Source organism: Salvelinus sp. IW2-2015, linkage group LG32 (assembly GCF_002910315.2).
Source record: "Salvelinus sp. IW2-2015 linkage group LG32, ASM291031v2, whole genome shotgun sequence".
Taxonomy (NCBI): domain Eukaryota; kingdom Metazoa; phylum Chordata; class Actinopteri; order Salmoniformes; family Salmonidae; genus Salvelinus; species Salvelinus sp. IW2-2015.
Window position 1 is genome coordinate 8,362,537 of NC_036871.1, and position 18,770 is coordinate 8,381,306.

Sequence of the window (18,770 nt, forward strand, 5' to 3'; positions counted from 1 at the left end):
TGTTGGGAGTGTTTGAAAAGCAGGAATGTTCTTGAACACAGCCTCACCTCGGAAGTCTTTTAGCGTCCCCATTAGCATCAACCTGCAGGGCGCACGGAGGCGACAGACACGGTAAGACAAAGGTTAGCTAGCCTGATCCCAGATCTGTTGGTGCTGTCTTGCCAATGACCCTAAGAGTTGGCACGACAGCACAAAGAGATCTGTAAGTAATCCTTAACCTGGTCCCAGATTGGCTGGGTAATCTAGAACAATCTGGGACCAGGTTAAGGATTACCTAAATAATATTTTTGAATTCAATTGAAGATACAATGGGTGGGGATTTCTGAAACTGGAAGGTGGGTGAGCAAAACTACATCAAAGCTTCCTTTCTGCAAGTGAGACTTCCTATTACAGGGAAAACAAACAGAATTCCTAGAAAGTGTTTCGAGTGGTGGTTCTGTCTGTCCTAATGTGCTCAAGCGATTATTTCTACTCTACTTTACATCCCACAAGTTACAAGGTAATGTAAAAGAACACAGAGTACATCAAACGTCTCTCGCTGTAACCATTCTGATGACTCCAATTGATAAGATTAGAGCAGAGGTTCCCAAACTTTATTGTGTCGAGGACCCCCTTTGTGATAGCAAATTCATAAGGAACCCCCTCATATTAGAACAAAAGATAAAAGATAAAGATGACAATAGTATACACAGTTTCAAGTCTTGGGCCATGGGGGGGGGGGGAAATGCCGTTTTAAAACTTTAATTAAAGTGCATTATGTTCCAAATGAAATTTAGTGTGTGTGTGCCTATGTGTACAAAAGCCCTAGAAGCACAAGGCAAAAAATATCAAATAGGGGTAGACTCTTTGAATTCTCAACTATCCCACCTTAAAGGGCAATTCTGCCACTTTTCAACCTAATTTTCATTATCCCAATATCAATGTCGACATAAACTCAGCAAAAAAAGAAACGTCCCTTTTTCAGGACACTGTCTTTTCAAAGATAATTAGTAAAAATCTAAAWAACTTCACAGATCTTCATTGTAAAGGGGTTCAACACAGTTTCCCATGCTTGATCATTGAACCATAAACAATTAATGAACATGTACCTGTGGAACAGTCGTTAAGACACTAACAGCTTACAGATGGTAGGCAATTAAGGTCACAGTTATGAAAACTTAGGACACAAAAGAGGCCTTTCTACTGACTCTGAAAAACACCAAAAGAAAGATGCCCAGGGTCCCTGCTCATCTGCGTGAACGTGCCTTAGGCATGCTGCAAGGAGGCATGAGGACTGCAGATGTGGCCGTACTGTGAGACGCCTAAGACAGAGCTACAGGGAGACAGGACGGACAGCTGATCGTCCTCGCAGTGGCAGACCACGTGTAACAACACCTGCAAAGGAACGGTACACTCGACCACACAGCTGCAGGAAAGGTACAGGATGGCAACAACAACTGCCCGAGTTACACCAGGAACGCACAATCCTCCATCAGTGCTCAGACTGTTTCGCAATGGCTGAGAGAGGCTGGACTGAGGGCTTGTAGGCCTGATGTAAGGCAGGTCTCACCAGACATCACCGGCAACAAGGTCGTCTATGGGCACAAACCCACCGTCGCTGGACCAGACAGGACTGGCAAAATGTGCTCTTCACTGACAAGTTGCGGTTTTGTCCCACCAGGGGTGATGGCGGATTCGCGTTTCGTCGAAGGAATGAGCGTTACACCGAGGCCTGTACTCTGGAGCGGGATCGAGGTGGAGGGTCCGTCATGGTCTGGGGCGGTGTGTCACAGCATCATCGGACTGAGCTTGTTGTCATTGCAGGCAATCTCAACGCTGTGCTTTACAGGGAAGACATCCTCCTCCCTCATGTGGTACCCTTCCTGCAGGCTCATCCTGACATCACCCTCCATCATGACAATGCCACCAGCCATACTGTCGTTCTGTGCGTGATTTCCTGCAAGACAGGAATGTCAGTGTTCTGCCGTGGCCAGCGAAGAGCCCAGATCTCAATCCCATTGAGCACGTCTGGACCTTTTGGATCGGAGGGTGAGGCTAGGGCCATTCCCCCCAGAAATGTCCGGGAACTTGTAGGTGCCTTGGTGGAAGAGTGGGGTACACTCCACAGCAAGAACTGGCAAAATCTGATGCAGTACATGAGGAGGAGATGCACTGCAAGTTCTTAATGCAGCTGGTGGCCACACCAGATACTGACTGTTACTTTTGATTTTGACCCCCCCTTTGTTCAGGGACACATTATTCCATTTCTGTTAGTCACATGCCTGTGGAACTTGTTCAGTTTATGTCTGTTGTTGAATCTTGTTATGTTCATACAAATATTTACACATGTTAAGTTTGCTGAATATAAACGCAGTTGACAGTGAGAGGACGTTTCTTTTCTTGTTGAGTTTGTGAAAACGGCGCATTTCTATGTTTTGTAGTTAAAAAGTTCTACCCGATGACATCATCAAAGGTTTAGAAAAAGCACTATGAGAATCGAGGTGATGTAGGGAGCAAGAAAATACTCTTCCTCTGGCTAGAAACGTGTACTTTTAATCCTACCCAGGGATGTCACAGAGAAGCATTTTTATCAGTATTTTTTTAAAGCATTTTTTATCTATTTAACCACAGATCATAGAAACGCGCCGTTCTCACATACGGTGCATTCGGAAAGTATTCAGACCCCTTGACTTTTTCCACATTTTGTTACGTTATAGACTTATTCTAAAATTGATTTTTTWWAAATGTTTGCAAATGTATAAAAAAATATAAGACTGAAATATCACACTTACATAAGTATCCGGTTCAATAACCCTTTACTCTGTACTTTGTTGAAGCACCTTTAGCAGCGATTACAGCCTCGAGTCTTCTTGTGTATAACGCTACAAGCTTGGCACACCTGTATTTGGGGAGTTTCTTCTCTCCAGATCCTCTCAAGCTCTGTCAGGTTGGATGGGGAGCAACGCTGCACAGCTATTTTCAGGTCTCTCCGGAGATGTTTGATCGGGTTCAAGCCTGGGCTCTGGCTGAGCCACTCTAGGACATTCAGAGACTTGTCCCGATGCCACTCCTGTGTTGTCTTGGCTGTGTGCTTAGAGTCGTTGTCATGTTGGAAGGTGAACCTTCACCCCAGTCTGAGGTCCTGAGCTCTCAGGAGCAGGTTTTCATCAAGGATCTCTCTGTACTTTTCTCCATTCACCTTTCCCTCAACCCTGACTAGTCTCCCAGTCCCTGCCGCTGAAAAATACTCCCACAGCATGATGCTGCCACCATTATACTTCACCGTAGGGATGGTGCCAGGTTTTCTCCAGATGTGACGCTTGGCATTCAGGCCAAAGAGTTCAATCTTGGTTTCATCAGACCAGAGAATCTTGTTTGCCATGGTCTGATAGTCCTTTAGGTGCCTTTTGGCAAACTCCAAGCAGGCTGTCATGTGCCTTTTTACTGAGGAGTGGCTTCCGTCTGGCCACTCTACCATAAATGKCTTATTGGTGGGATCTGCAGAGATGGTTGTCCTTCTGGAAGGTTCTCCCATCTCCACAGAGGAACTCTGGAGCTCTGTCAGAGTGACCATCGGGTTGTTGGTCACCTCCCTGACCACGGCCCTCCTCCCCCGATTGCTCAGTTTGGTAAGGCAGCCAGCTCTAGGAAAAGTCTTGGTGGTTACAAACTTCTTCCATTTAAGATTGATGGAGGCCACTGTGTTCTTGGGGACCTTCAATGCTGCAGAAATACTTTGGTACCCTTCCCCAGATCTGTGCCTTGACACAATCCTGTCTCGGAGCTCTGTGGACAATTCCTTCAACCTCATGGCTTGGTTTTTGCTCTGACATGCACTGTCAACTGTGGGACCTTGTATAGACAGGTGTGTGCCTTTCCAATCAATTGAATTTACCTCATGTGGACTCATGTGGAAACAGGATGCACCGGAGATCAATTTTGAGTCTAATAGCGAAGGTTCTGAATACTTATGTAAATAAGGTATTTCTGTTATTTATTTTTTAATACATTTGCAAAGATTTGTAAAAYCCTGTTTTCGCTTTGTCATTATGGGGTATTGTGWATAGATTGATGAGGGGYAAAAAATATGTAATACATTTTAGCATAAGGCTGTAACTTAACAAAATGTGGAAAAAGTCAAGGGGTCTGAATACTTTCCGAATGCGCTGTATTTAGACACTGGTTTGGTGCTGGAGATAATGAATATGAAGTTGAAAAGCGGCAGAATTGCCCTTTAAGCCTTAAATCAAATCAAAGTGTATTGGTCGTGTACATAGATTTTGTAGATGCATGTGTTTTTTTTTCATATCCAATAGTTCATCTAGCAATACAATAACAATACACATATAATCCAAATAGTTGACCAATATCAGAACGAGCAATGTCAGTGTCCGGAATATATACACTGAGTGTACAAAACATTAAGAACACCTGCTTTTTCCATGACATAGACTGACCAGGTGAATCCAGGTGATAGCTATGAACCCTTATCGATGACACTTGTTAAATCCACTTCAATCAGTGTTTAGATAGGGGAGGAGACAACTTAAAGACTGATTTTTATGCCTTGAGACAATTGAGTCATGGATTGTGTATGTGTGCCATTTGGAGGGTGAATAGGCAAGACAAAAGATTTAAGTGCCGTTGCACCGGGTACAGTAGTAGGTGCCAGGCGCATCGGTTTGTGTCAAGAACTGCAACACTGCCGTGATTTTCACGCCCAACAGTTTCCCGTGTGTATCGAGAATGGTCCACCACCCATAACACAACTGTGGGAAGCATTAGAGTCAATATGGGCCAGCATCCCTGTGGAACGCATTCGACACCTTGTAGAGTTGAGGCTGTTCTGAGGGCAATATTAGAAAAGTGCTCTTAATGTTTTGTACACTCAGTTTATATACGGTGCATTCGGAAAGTATTCAGACCCCTTGACTTTTTCCACATTTTGTTACTTTACATCCTTATTCTAAAATGAATAAAAAAAATAAAAAAATCATCATCAATTTACACGCAATAGCCCATATTGACAAAGCAAAAACAGTTTTTTAGACATTTTTGCGATTGTGCAATGACTGCCCTTGTTTCACTAGTGTTAGGTTCTAATTCTCAGTGTAAAAAACTCGACAGACATTATGAAAGCTTAACCAAGTTTATTCTTCCCAGAGGATCAATACAGCTGCATTAGACAAACACATTTTCACACAAGCACTGATATTTAACCGTTCCTCATAGGCTGAGTCCCCTCCTACCCATCTGTACAAACATCGTTCATCACTGCTAGGCAGGACACTAGTGATACGGGCCATGAACTTTTATTTCTCCCTTAAGGTGACCTGACCCCCTCCATCACTAATCCATGGCTCTCTCTCCTTATCAATGCCTGCCACATGTAATCGCTTCCCTGCACTCAACACATTCCAAGCTTAATTGCACCCACGATATACCTTCCTCCTATAACCATTAACTCTGTTCCAGGGGTCCTAGGACTATAGGCTACACTTAAAGTTATTTGGCCACTTTAGTTGTGATGCAAACCTTCTGAAACATCTAGGCCTATGGGCTAGGTTACATAATGCATGGGCCTACGATTTGAAAAAGAAGCAAAAATTGTCTTTAAAAAAACGAAATAATATATGTGTGAAATTAGTTTTGATTTAGAATGGGCTGTTATCATGCACCTGTCGGAACGGGGGCATGGGGGGGGGGAGACGTCATCAGTAGGCACTGATGCTTTCCAGAGGTTCATTTTCATGCCAGCCAGGTAGGCTACTCCAGTTGCAAAGCAATGTGCTTAATATTAGGAAAGTTGAGAAATAAATCTATTAGGCCTGGCCCAGGGGTGRACAATTAGAATTCAAAGAGGTCCAGTGACTTAACATTTTCTCCCCACAAAGGTCCGAGCCATTAAAATGTCTAACGTGCGCTATGATTTGGGGGCATATGTAGTTCTTGTATATGTCGAGCTAATAAACAAAGTACTACATTTCAATAACATTTCGACAATATTTATTGCACATTTCCAATGCAGACACATTAAACATGAGGTAAAATAAATATGCAGCCTAGTCATAAATAAAAGTAGGCCTATCACAAATGTTCTCATTTCAAGCAGAACAAGACTGCATCTTCACAAAACAAGAACAAAAGTGCCTGTTTCTGGAAAAAGTGATTTGATTTCTGAACAAATAAGAAACCACAGGTTTAATATTGATCTTTCCTACTCTCTCCCACTTCACTTCTCCATCTCTCTTCTTTAGTGAGAGAAATGGGCTGTTTCTTGCCCTGCCAGTCATTTGAACCTTGGCTGGAATGGAGTCAGTGTCATTCTCATGCACATATGTAGGTGCTCATTGGTGAGTCTAGAGCGGTACTGATTTTTAATGATGTTCATAGTGGAGACAGAAGACTCCCAACTGTATGTGGAGCCAAACATGGTCAATGTGTGTGGTGCTACTTTGGTTAGACCAGGGAAAACAGTCTGACACAGCCTGCAGCCAGAAAGTGTCATGATCAGTTAGTTGAAAGTGCTCTCTTAGTGCAACATTTGCTTGCAGATCAATCTGTTCCATCTGTGGAGATCCAGCATGTCCCCTGACATCTGTGATGAGGAATGGATTCTCAATTAGAAGAAGGAGCTGCTGTCAAAGTGATTTCTGAAGTTTACAATCAGCTTGTCTATGAAGTCAACATGAAGAGAAACATCTCTCTCACCCTGAATCTGTTCCTGCACTTTTGGGAAGTGTGCACAGTCTCCTTGAAGATCTTCCTTGAACACTTCCAGTTTCCTCTGGAAGGAGCGGACAGATGCCAGCAAATCAGAAACTGAATTGTTCTCGCCCTGTAGTTTCACGTTAAACTCATTAGGGTGTGATGTGATGTCTACCCAAAAAGCAACAATATCCATTTTGCTCTCGTCTTGCAAAAGAAGTGAACACTGTGTTGCCTTCTGACTCTTGAGCTGTACTAGGAAAGCTGTTATTTGCCTCAACTTCTTTCAGGAATTCTCTCAGCAGGCGATGTTGATGAGACGAGGATGCCCTGAGGAAGTGGATGAGTTTCATCATTGTATTCATCACTTCAGCATACTCTTCTGACAGATTGGCGCACAGGACGGACTGATGAATGACGCAGTGGTAAGCTGTGAGATCAAGGTTGTCCTCTTTCAGCCGTGCCACAGCTCCTCTCTCTCTTCCTGTCATGGCAGGGGCCCCGTCTGAGGTGATGGAGATCACTTGTTTTAGATCTATGCCCCTCTTTCTCAGCATGTCCTTTATGGCCATGTATATGTCTTTTTCCTCTTGTATGTGTCTCGAGTGGTGTTACACCTAACAGGTCTTCACAGAATTCCTTCTTCCCTGTGTGGTAAAATCTAACATACACCAGAAGCTGGGCATTATCACTCACATCAGTAGATTCATTAACAGCTAATGCTCTGCATGGTGCTCTCCGAATAGCTTCATCAAGCTGTGTTAATACATCCTCTGTTCGTATTTCACTCTTTCTTGCTGATGTTGTACGTGACATTGGGATATGCTTGATCTTCTCACACAGCTCGTCTTTTTGTTTACCGTCAAGTAAGTTTCAGCAACAGCATTCATGCACTCCATCGCCACTCCCCAGTCAGTAAATGGCTTTTGGTATTGACCCAAAATCCAAGCTATTTTTAGTGAACATTCGTTTGCACGTTGTTGGGCAGTGAATGCAGAGAGGACTCTGGTGGACCGATCATACTGGGCTTTGAGTTTGTTTATTTTGCGTGCCCTCACCTCCAGACTGCTGTGGATATGTTTGCTTAGAATATATGTGCTTTGTCTCGCAGTGGCAGGCAGAGTGGTTGGACACTCGCTGCGGGAAGGATAAAGCCATATTTGTCTGTCCACTCTTCTTTGAAAGCTCAATTTTCTGTATCGACTTTCCTGACTTTTGCACACGCAATTCTATAATTTCTCCTCTCGCTTCCGCTTTTGCTTCTCTCGCTGCCTCTCTCTCTGACGACATCAGTCTCCTAACATGCATTGTAAACATTCCCTTTGATTGGCTGAGTTTCGTGACGTGATTTAAATAACGCACGTGGTTGAACAGCACACAGTAGTATGGGGCGCTGTCTGGGACCTTCCCAGCTGCACTGAGCCAGCGCGGTATGTGTACATTGAACAAAAGGGTTGCTTCATCAGTATTTAATTGAACAATTATTTCMGAGAAATGTGTCGAGGTCCAGATAAATCCTTCGTCCGCCAATTGTGCACCTCTGGCCTAGCCTATAGAAAGCTGATGGGATCCTCCTGTTTTTAATCATCAAAACTATGTTTCCTTACGCAATTGCATAGAATAGCCTATAGAAATGTTGAAAATGTAAGGAACACTTATTTCATTCAATGCATCAACCAGCTATGAGGAGATGGGTCTCGCTGCGCAACAGGTGATCCTATTACGCTGAAACTCTGAGTGCCAGGGCTCTCATGAAGTGTTACATTTTCCRGGTTGCATTTGCATTGATGTCAGAGTGATTAGAGGGACAATAGAGCCCTGAGTACCWGGCCATTAYRGATTGGCTGTTAGCAAGTTGGGTAGGCTACTAATGACCATCAGCGGTATCAGAGTGCAGTTTTGGAGAAGTCTAGTCACCGTGACTCAACGGTCACGTGAAATTTGACTGCGGTTATGACTACACACCACCCTCTGGAGAGCCATGCGGTTGCTGGCGGTTCAGTTGCCATACCAGGCGGTGATGCAGCCTGACAATGCTCTCGAAGGTGCATCTGTAGAAGTTTGTTAGGGTCTTAGGAGCCATGCCAAATTTCTTTAGCCTCCTGAGGTTGAAGAGGCGCTGTTGCATCTTCTTCACCACGGTGTCAGTGTGGTAAGTCCATTTCAGGTCCTTGGTGATGCGCACGCCAAGGAACTTGAAGCGTTTGGCCCTCTCCATTGTGGGCCTGTCTATGTGGATGGGAGCTTGCTCTCTCTGCTGTCTCCTGTAGTCCATGATCAGCTACTTCGTTTTGTTGAGGGAGAGGTTATCTCGTCGTTGTTAGTGATCAGGCCTGCRACTGTTGTCATCAGCAAACTTGATGATAGAGTTGGAGTCGTGCGTAGCCACACAGTCATGAGTAAACAGGGAGTACAGGAGAGGCTGAGCACACCCCCCTAGGGGAGGGGGCCCTGTTGACGATCAGCGTGGCGGATCTGGGGGCGACCCATCAGGAAGTTTAGGACCCAGTTGCACATGGAGGGGTTCAGTCCCAAGGCCCTGAGCTTGGTAATGAGCTTGTGAGGCACTATGGTGTTGAAAACCAAGCTGTAGTCGATGAACAGCATTCTCACGTAGGTATTCCTCTTGTCCAGGTGGGATAAGGCGATGTGCAGTGGCTTTTGCATCATCTGTGGATCTGTTGAGGRGGTATGCGAATTGTAGCGGATCGAGGGTGTCAGGTAAGTTGGAGGTGATATGGTCCTTGATTAGCCTCTCAAATTACTTCATGGTGACCGAAGTGAGTGCTACAGTGCTTAGTCATTTAGCTCAGTTACCTTTGCTTGGGTACCGGAACAATGATGGACATCTTAAAGCAAGTGGGAACAACAGACTGGGATAGGGAGAGATTGAATARGTCCATAAGCACTCCAGACAGCTGGTCTGCACATGAGGACGCYGCTTTGGATGCGACCAAAGAAGGTGTTCAGCTTATCTGGGAGTGAGATATCAGTGACATGGCTGGTTTTCCCTTTATAATCCATGATTGTCTGACGTCCCTGCCACATGAGTTTTGTGTCCGAGCCGTTGAATTGCAACTCCACTTTGTCCCTGTACTGTCGTTTTGCCTCATTGATCGCCTTATGGAGGTCATAGCTGGTTTGTTTTACACGTCCATGTTCCCGGTATCCTTGCCATGGTTAAATGCAGTGGTTCACACTTTCAGTTTTGAGCAAATGCTGCCATCTATCCACAGCTTTAGGTTTGGATATGTTCTGATCATCACTGTAGGAACAACATGCACTTCCTGATGAACCCAGTGACGGGGTCAGTGTAATCGTAAATGTTATTCCTAGAGGCGACCCAGAACATATCCCGGTCCACGTAATCAAAACAGTCCTATAGCATAGATTCCGATTGGTCATTCCACTGATGGATATACCTTCCCATGGGCGCTTTCTGTTTTAATTTCTGCCCATAGACTGGGAGCAGCAGGATGGAGGCGTGATCTGATTTGCTGAAGGGATGARGGGGGAACTTCACCTTGTAGCCTTCCCAGAAGGGAGAATAACAATGGTCAAGTGTCCTCTCTTGTAGCACAGGAGACATGTTGGTAGAACTTTGGAAGCGCTTTTTTCAGATTTCCTTTATTAAAGTCCCCAGCGACGACAAATGCGGCCTCGGAAAAATTTCCAGTCTCGTCAAAGTTCCTTAAATGCCAACAGCTGAAAATTACTCCGGAAGGTAATGGGGTCGGTATTTGATGGTGAGGAATGCAAGAACGGGAGAACAAAAGGACTTGAGTTACTGTATGTTTTTAATCGTGAAATATACCCCTATGCCTTTATTTCCCCGGAGTGTTCTTTCTTTCTGTCCGCGCGACGGACAGAGAACCCGGTTGGTTGGTTGGTTGGTTGGTTGGTTGGTTGGTTGGTTGGTTGAAGACAAAATCAAGGAAGAGTGACACATTTCCATAAAACAGATTATGTTGCAGTCCCTTGTCTCTCTGAAAGGAGATCCTCGCCCTGAGCTAGTCTACCTTATTTTCCAGAGATTGTACATTAGCAAGTAATATACTGGGTGGTTTGCCATCTTTTTGAGCCTGACTAGGATGCCGGCCCTCCTTCCTCTCCTCTGGTGGTGACGTTTTGGTAGAATGCCCGGGATGAATGGTACTGCTTCGGGAAATTCAAATAAAGGTTTGTGTCCAGGGAAGTCGAATTTGTGGAGTGATCGCCGATCTAATGTTCAGGAGTTCTTGTTGGTTGTAGGAGATGATACCAGAAACGTTCTGAGCAAATAAAATAAGACATAACACAAAAACAAAACACAAAACTGCAAAGTTGCCTGTCGGCGCCATCTTGTATCGACTTAACCTTTCGGAATGAATGGGTAAACGTGAAAGTGTATAGTTGTTTTTGTTTTAACCCTATCCAAAACCTTGACCCTTAAATTAAGCATTCGGAATGAATGAAGGACAATGCTCAGCAGGAGGAGCAACCCAGGGTGTCAAAAACACTTTGAAATGTGATGTTTGGAGAAACGTAGAAATTTGACATTTGGAGAAACGTGTATAAATGTTAGAATCTGAAGTCAGACTGGTAAAACCATGAGATCTTGTTGGCTCACATACACACTCTGGCATTCAAAAGCAGCCCTATCAAAGAATTGTCAATTAATAATCATATCATTGGATGGAGTGAATGAATGGCTGCAGCAACCGTCTGACAAGCACAACTGGCGCTGCATAACAAATGAGGCCTAATTAGACAAAAGAACAATTAAGTAATTTGAACAATATAATAAGTCGTTCAAATGACTTAGTATCTCGTTCAAACGACTTAATATCTCATTTGAATGACTTGGTAAAAAAAAGAGATAGTAAGTCGTTCAAACGATATTCAATTTTTTTTTGGCCTTGGGCTTCAGGGCATCCATATATGTGTGTTCATTCATGAGCGTGTGTGTGTGTGTGTGTGTGTGTGTTCATTTGTGTGTGTGCATTCATTCATGTGCATGTATGTGTGTGCCTATGACAAAGGGAGATCCTCCACCCGTTGGCGGCAAGGGAGCAGGTGTGGCGGAGAGGAGGGTACGGGCGCGGAGGGGAGAGGGCCAAGGCCCAGGTGACGGCCTCCAGTGTGGGGGAGGACAGAGCTATGCTCCTGGGCTTCAGCATGATGGCCTTCTCTGTGCTCATGTACTTTCTGATCGGGATCACTCTGGTTAAACCCCACCTAAACAGGTAAGGGAGGCCTCTGTCAATAAGACGTTTATATATGGAGCAGAATCGCTATCTGGTGAGTGGACACCGAGAGCTGGTGGTTTTGTACACTTACAATAGGTTATATTTCTAAGAATCAATCATATGATTCTAAGAATCAAAATCATCTGGGCTGAATTCGTAGGAGATGACTACTGTACRGTATGATCATCTTCAAAGTGAAGAATTTGAGTTAATGCAAGATGGCCAATAATGTAAGATAACTTCAGTAACACTACTGTAGGTGTCCTTGTGCATGCATTCATAACGCCTTTATAACAGCTATAGAAAACATAACATTTSTCAGAAATTGTTGTAACTAGTTATGAGAAACCCCACATGATGTTATAAAACTAGTTATAATTGGTGTAATAGGTGATATTTCATACTGTTGTCATATGCTCTAAGGGAAACTGTTAATAACAACTACTATTACATAGTCTGCATGAAAACTTATGTCATATGTTATTACATGCTACATACAAGATATTGTATCAGGTTATTATTTAATTTACCAACCTCTGTGTCACATTATTACATTGAATGGAATAATGGGCATCATAYCCATGTCATATACCCTTATAAAGTGTGCACAGACACTAAGTAAATTGACATTCATTTGAGGTGTTATAKAACAGTTATGAATTTGCTTATACCATAGGATGAGTTGAGAGTATCACAAAACATAACCATTTAAAGGATCTCTAAGACATATGGGCAAAGGGGAGTATAGATGTACTTGTGATTTGTATTTATTTTGACAACGAGACAACCACCAGTATGACAACAGTATGAACAGTCATCAATAAACCAATTATAGCTTGTTTTATAAAATAATGTGGGGTTCCTCATTACTAGTTATGACAACTTATAACAGCTTATGACAAATGTTGTGTTATATAGCTGTTATGAATGCATGCATAAGGACAGCTATAGTGTTACCATAACTTCTCATCAGTGGTGGAAAAAGTACCCAATTGTCATACTTGAGTAAAAGTAAAGATACCTTAACAGAAGATGACTCAAGTAAAAGTAAACATCACCCAGTAAAATACTACTTGAGTAAAAGTCTAAAAGTATTTGGTCTGAAATGTAATTAAGTGTCAAAAGTAAAAGTATAAATAATTTCAAATTCCTTATAWTAAGCAAACCTGAAGGCACAATTTTCTTGTTGTAAAATGTATGGATAGCTGCCGCGCACTCAGATGCTATTTACAAATAAAGCGTTTGTGTTTAGRGAGTCTGCCKGATCAGAGGCAGTAGGGATGACCAGGGATGTTCTCTTGATACTGTAAGTGTGTGAATTGGACCATTTTCCTGTCCTGCTAAGCATTCAAAATTGAACGAGTAGTTTTGGGTGTCAGTTAYAATTTATGGAGTAAAAAGTACATTTTCTATCYGAATGTAGTGAAGTAAAATTAAAAGTTGTAAAAAATATAAATAGTAGAGTACAGATACTTATAAAAAACTACTTAAGCAGTACTTTAAAGTATTTTTACTTAAGTACTTTACACAACTGCTTCTCATCAACTGCTGATGGTTTCAGTGACTGGCATGAGGAGGCCAGCTGCTTGCTGGTCCAGGTTGATGTTCTGGATGAGTGGGCCGACTGCAGAGGGGTCAGCACTGCCCCATGCCTGAGGGTTCTGGTCAACCTCAGTACCTCTGGACAGAAGGCTCGCCTACACTACGATGAAGAGTCTGTACTCCTCAACCATGAGGTACAGTTGAAGTCGGAAGTTTACATACACCTTAGCCAAATACATTTAAACTCAGTTTTTCACAATTCCTGACATTTAATCTTAGTAAAAATTCCCTGTCGTAGGTCAGTTAGGATCACCACTTTATTTTAAGATTGTGAAATGTCAGAATAGTAGTAGGGAGAATGCTTTATTTCAGCTTTTATTTCTTTCATCACATACCCAGTGGGTCAGAAGTTTACATACACTCAATTAGTATTTGGTAGCATTGCCTTTAAATTGTTTAACTTGGGTCAAACGTTTCGGGTAGCCTTCCACAAGCTTCCCACAATAAGTTGGGTGAATTTTGTCCCATTCCTTCTGACAGAGCTGGTGTAACTGAGTCAGGTTTGTAGGCCTCCTTGCTCGCACACGCTTTTTCAGTCTGCCAACAAATTTTCTATGTGATTGAGGTCAGGGCTTGTGATGGCCACTCCAATACTTTGACTTTGTTGTCCTTAAGCCATTTTGCCACAACTTTGGAAGTATGCTTGGGGTCATTGTCCATTTGGAAGACCCATTTGCGACCAAGCTTTAACTTCCTGACTGATGTCTTTAATGTTGCTTCAATATATCCACATAATTTTCCATCTTCATGAACCATCTATTTTGTGAAGTGCACCAGTCCCTTCTGCAGCAAAGCACCCCCACAACATGATGCTGGCACCCTTGTGCTTCACGGTTGGGATGGTGTTCTTCGGCTTGCAAGCCTCCCCCTTTGTCCTCCAATATAACGATGGTCATTATGGCCAAAAAGTTATATTTCTGTTTCATCAGACCAGAGGACATTTCTCCAAAAAGTACGATCTTTGTCCCGATGTGCAGTTGCAAACCGTAGTCTGGCTTTTTTTATGGCGGTTTTGGGGCAGTGGCTTCTTCCTTGCTGAGCGGCCTTTTAGGTTATGTCGATATAGTAATCGTTTTAATGTGGATATAGATATTTTTGTACCTGTTTCCATTACATCCCTTTCTGGAATTTTCCAAGCTTTTTAAAGGCACAGACAACTTAGTGTAGGTAAACTTCTGACCCACTGGAATTGTGATACAGTGAATTATAAGTGAAATAATCTGTCTGTAAGCAATTGTTGGAAAAATTACTTCTCATGCARAAAGTAGATGACCTAACCGACTTGCCAAAACTATAGTTTGTCAACAAGAAATTTGTGGAGTGGTTGATAAATGAGTTTTAATGACTCCAACCTAAGTGTATGTAAACTTCCGACATCAACTGTAGAATAAAGGCCACCAGTGACAATGTCGCTAATTTGAGAAATTTGCTTCAGTCATTAATAAGGAGAAGCTTCCATCCGGAGTGACTGGTGTCTAGCTTATGTGCATTAGTCATGCGTGCAAGTCATGATATATATCGGACTTAGATAATATAAACAAAATATGTATACTATTTTTCCCTTATCATTGCAGTGTTTCTACATACCCAAATGTCAAGTAGACAGGAAAGTCCTTGTGGACGAAGTGCAGAAAATCCAAAACACTTTGGAGGAGACACAAGGCAGTGAGTTGCGTTGTCTATCCGACCCCAGAAAATACCCCGAGGACACCATTTTGAAGAGGAAGTACACGTTAGGCCTTGCCCTGTGGTCTCTGCTGTGGCCCAGCTTAATGCTGGGCGGGGGAGCTCTACTGGTGGGCCTGGTGAAGCTCAACCAGAGACTGGCACACCTCTGTACGGAGCTGGGTAATGAGGCAGCAGGGGGTAGGCTGACAACGATGACAAATACCCAAGGCAAACTCTATCAGCTCCTTAGGTGGTCTGGCTCTGGACAGCACTCYCCTATGCAGGATGACTCAGTGAAGTGGTAGCTGACAGTGGCTTTGTTCCAATGTGTAATAAGTGTACTACAATGTGTCTTGTAATGTATCCAGTGAAAGGACATGGAGATAACATACTGTGTAGGTGATCCCCACTGTACAGAAGGAAGTCTATGGGTTGATGTAGTAGGAAATGGAAATAATTACGTTATCCACTTTGTCCTGGATTTTTTTTATTGATATGCACAAGGGCTGCAGGGAATCCCACTGTATAATTATAATGGCAAGAGGCAAATGGATAWTAAGAAATGAAATGCATTGGTTCTCAAAATATCTGAGATGGGGATACAGAGACATTTTTTTTTATTTATTTAAACAGTACAATGAGAGAATGAATACAGGGTTCTTTCCAGACGTGGTAAAATGAATGAGTATGAAAGAGTAATTAGTGCATACTACAGGTCAAACAATATTTACAAAGATGAATAGCTAGATAAGAATATCAGCTTTAAAAACATGCAGGATAGCTTTTCACCATTGTGCTTTTACACTGTAGCCAGAGCAGCAGGCCTTCAGTGAAACTCCACTAGATACATTTCCCTCCTTATTAAGCTCTTACGGCCCTTCATTCGTCTCTCATTTCAACAACTACAAGCTGTCTACTGGGGTGTAAAAGGATGTATTAGGCATAAGTCCAATGTTTTTGGGAGGGTTAGCGATTATATTTAGAGTTTGTCTACATTTAGAATACAAAAATATATTACCTCTAGAGTTATTCAAGGATCAAGTGATTTGCACAAAGTAGCAGTTCTCTTCATGGTGTGCCATTGTACCTCACCAGTAACAAAAAGGTAATTAACATGAAGTTCAAGTAAACACTAGTAAGAGAAAAGGATGACATTTCCCACAGCAAAAATGAAAAGAAACATTTATGATAGCTCTTGCATAGTGTATGTACTATGGGTATTGTAGTCGTCTCGTTTTGAATGGGTCCTGCCCAACAGTCTGTAACCTGTACAGAAACACAGTCAGTAAATCATTTGGTGAAGCTGGCATACAACTGACTAATAACGTAGCTCTATGCAATGAGCAAACTGCAGGATCCACACTTACAAGGGAAGTTGTTGGGGAAGGGAACAGAAAAAGACACTTGATGGGAGAACCACATTCATAATTTTTCTTTTTTAAACAACTTTACTGTATAGGGAGTTCATATGAAATAGAATGCTGAGGAAGTCTGGAATAGTGTCTAATCTATACATACTTGAATTTTTATAAAGACACGGTGAAGCAAATTCCAATTCAGTAAAAAAAAAAAGAAAAAAAGAAATTGGTTTCAAACACTTCCTAAAATGTCTGTTTAGATATTTCACTGATAGTTCTGACCTGTGGGTTGTTTCTTTTCATTCGTTTTTTAAAGTGAAAGGCAGGGTACAATAGCCTTTTTTCACAGTTCTTCCAGAGTCACCCTGTTAGGGAAGAGATAGGTGATACTGTCACAGTGCATAATTGTACATTTGTCTTCTGTGTACTGTCTGTACATAGTTGATAGACACCCTTAATGCCGTGTATATGCACAATTCAGAGATACTCCCATCTCTTGACCCTACTTTGCCTTGACACCAGTATTACAAGTCTATAGTACAGTACATAAATATCACAATTTGCATAGTGTAACAGCACGGCATTCTATAACATTGCACATCCTTTTCGCCCCCCCTTTCCCTTTAAAAACAGAACAAGGATGAAATTGAATATCTATTTCATCTGGGCGTCGCAAAAGGACTTTACAGTTCTTTTCTGTCGGTCATCCAAAACGTCTGCGTTGCAGCCAACAGTGCTGGACGGCAGCCATTTTGCACCTGAATGCTCCACACGCGTCGTAACACTGACAAACAAATACAAATGTTAGAGATCAGTGCTAACACAGAAGATACACAGGGATTGGAATAGTAGTGACTCATTCCCACGGTAAGACCGATAAGTAAGCTGTCGGGGGTGTGTGTGTGTGTGTGTGTGAGAGATATATATATTTTAGTACTTTGGCTCAGTAGAAAATAAAGACTCAGAATAATATGTGCACATTATGGATACGAGACCATTGGGATACTTCTGTACAAAATGTCATACTTGAGGTCACGAAACATGACCGTTTCAATCTGAGGGGACACTGTGTAATCGTCACTTGAGATCAAACATGGGTCAGAAAGTTCTGCTCGCTAGCCTTAAAATTGACGGCAGACGATGAACGGACATCCTTGTCTGTTAACCATGCACCACTGGGATTTAACAATGCTGGTGGTATTCTGGGTAGTGTTCATTGGGCTCCAAGCGTAAGAAAACAGACTGCCATGATTTGTCCAATAAGAAGAAAAAAAAAGAAAAGAAAAAAAAAACACTTTCCGTTGCATGCCCTAATGAACATGACCCTGGGCAGGCCTTCTTGGTGTCCTGGCGTGCTAGTAGAATGTAGGCTAGAGATCCATTCTGTCCATAGTAAACTAGTGGATGGGGTACGCTATATAGGGATGCACAATATCGGCTGACAATATTAAAAATCGGCCAGCATATCAGTAGACGTGATATATTGGCCGATAAAGCAATAGATCAGCCTTCATCAATTGTTTGTAATCATGATTGGTCCCCTAATTTTACAAGGAGAAAACTTTATGACCATATTGCAATACCAATATGGGAAAAATAATGGCCCAAAAATATGATTATCGTATCAGCCCAGAATTTCCCCATCYGTGCATCCCTAATATCCAGTTGGCACCCTTCTAACGGATGGGTTCATAAGTTAGCGGATGATGTAGAGACCCGTTCTAGCCTTTCACTTCATCCAACAGCTCTATCCATTCATATCTATATATTCATGGGCGCTAGCTCTGCCAGCTTAGCTTAGCTGGCGGATGGTGTCGAGATCCGCCCGTGTCCTCTCTGCGTTGCTGCTGCTCTCCAGTCCTATGGAACCTCTCAGTTCATGGCGTGCTGGCGGATGGTGTGGAAGATCCAGTCCATTTTGGTGGTCCAGCCGCCGTGGTGGGCGTCATTCATCTGCTTCATGAAGTAGTCCAGGGCCTCCTGCTCCGTCTTGTCCAAGGCAAGGGTCTTGCGGATGTAGGCGATGTCGTCGAACGACTGCAGCTCGGGCATGCCGGAGCCCAGCATCATGGAGAACAGGTTGATGAAGAGGTTGGCGTGCTGCCGGATGGCCAAATAGGCCTTGTAGCACATCTCCTGAAACCTGGGGGAGTGGGAGGACAATTGTGAGGGAGAATTAGGCTGGGAAACGTGGAACCTAGCTGGGTTAGGAAGCATGTGTTTTTGT

General features: G+C 42.9%; 2 protein-coding genes across 2 annotated transcripts in view; one reads left to right on the plus strand and one right to left on the minus strand.

Annotated features, from left to right (window-relative positions):
• On the plus strand, nucleotides 1-16,769 carry kcnmb3 (potassium calcium-activated channel subfamily M regulatory beta subunit 3). The gene is made up of 4 exons (XM_023977669.2): nucleotides 1-111; nucleotides 11,709-11,912; nucleotides 13,477-13,651; nucleotides 15,092-16,769. Exons 1-4 carry the CDS (start codon nucleotides 26-28, stop codon nucleotides 15,488-15,490), a joined length of 864 nt encoding a protein of 287 aa, XP_023833437.1. The 5' UTR covers nucleotides 1-25; the 3' UTR covers nucleotides 15,491-16,769.
• Nucleotides 15,792-18,770, minus strand: part of LOC111956562 (phosphatidylinositol 4,5-bisphosphate 3-kinase catalytic subunit alpha isoform) — a 16,323-nt gene continuing 13,344 nt past the window's right edge. The window contains exon 21 of the mRNA XM_023977043.2: nucleotides 15,792-18,686. Coding sequence (XP_023832811.1) covers nucleotides 18,416-18,686 — 271 coding nt within the window. The 3' untranslated portion in view covers nucleotides 15,792-18,415. The remainder of the gene's footprint in view (nucleotides 18,687-18,770) is intronic.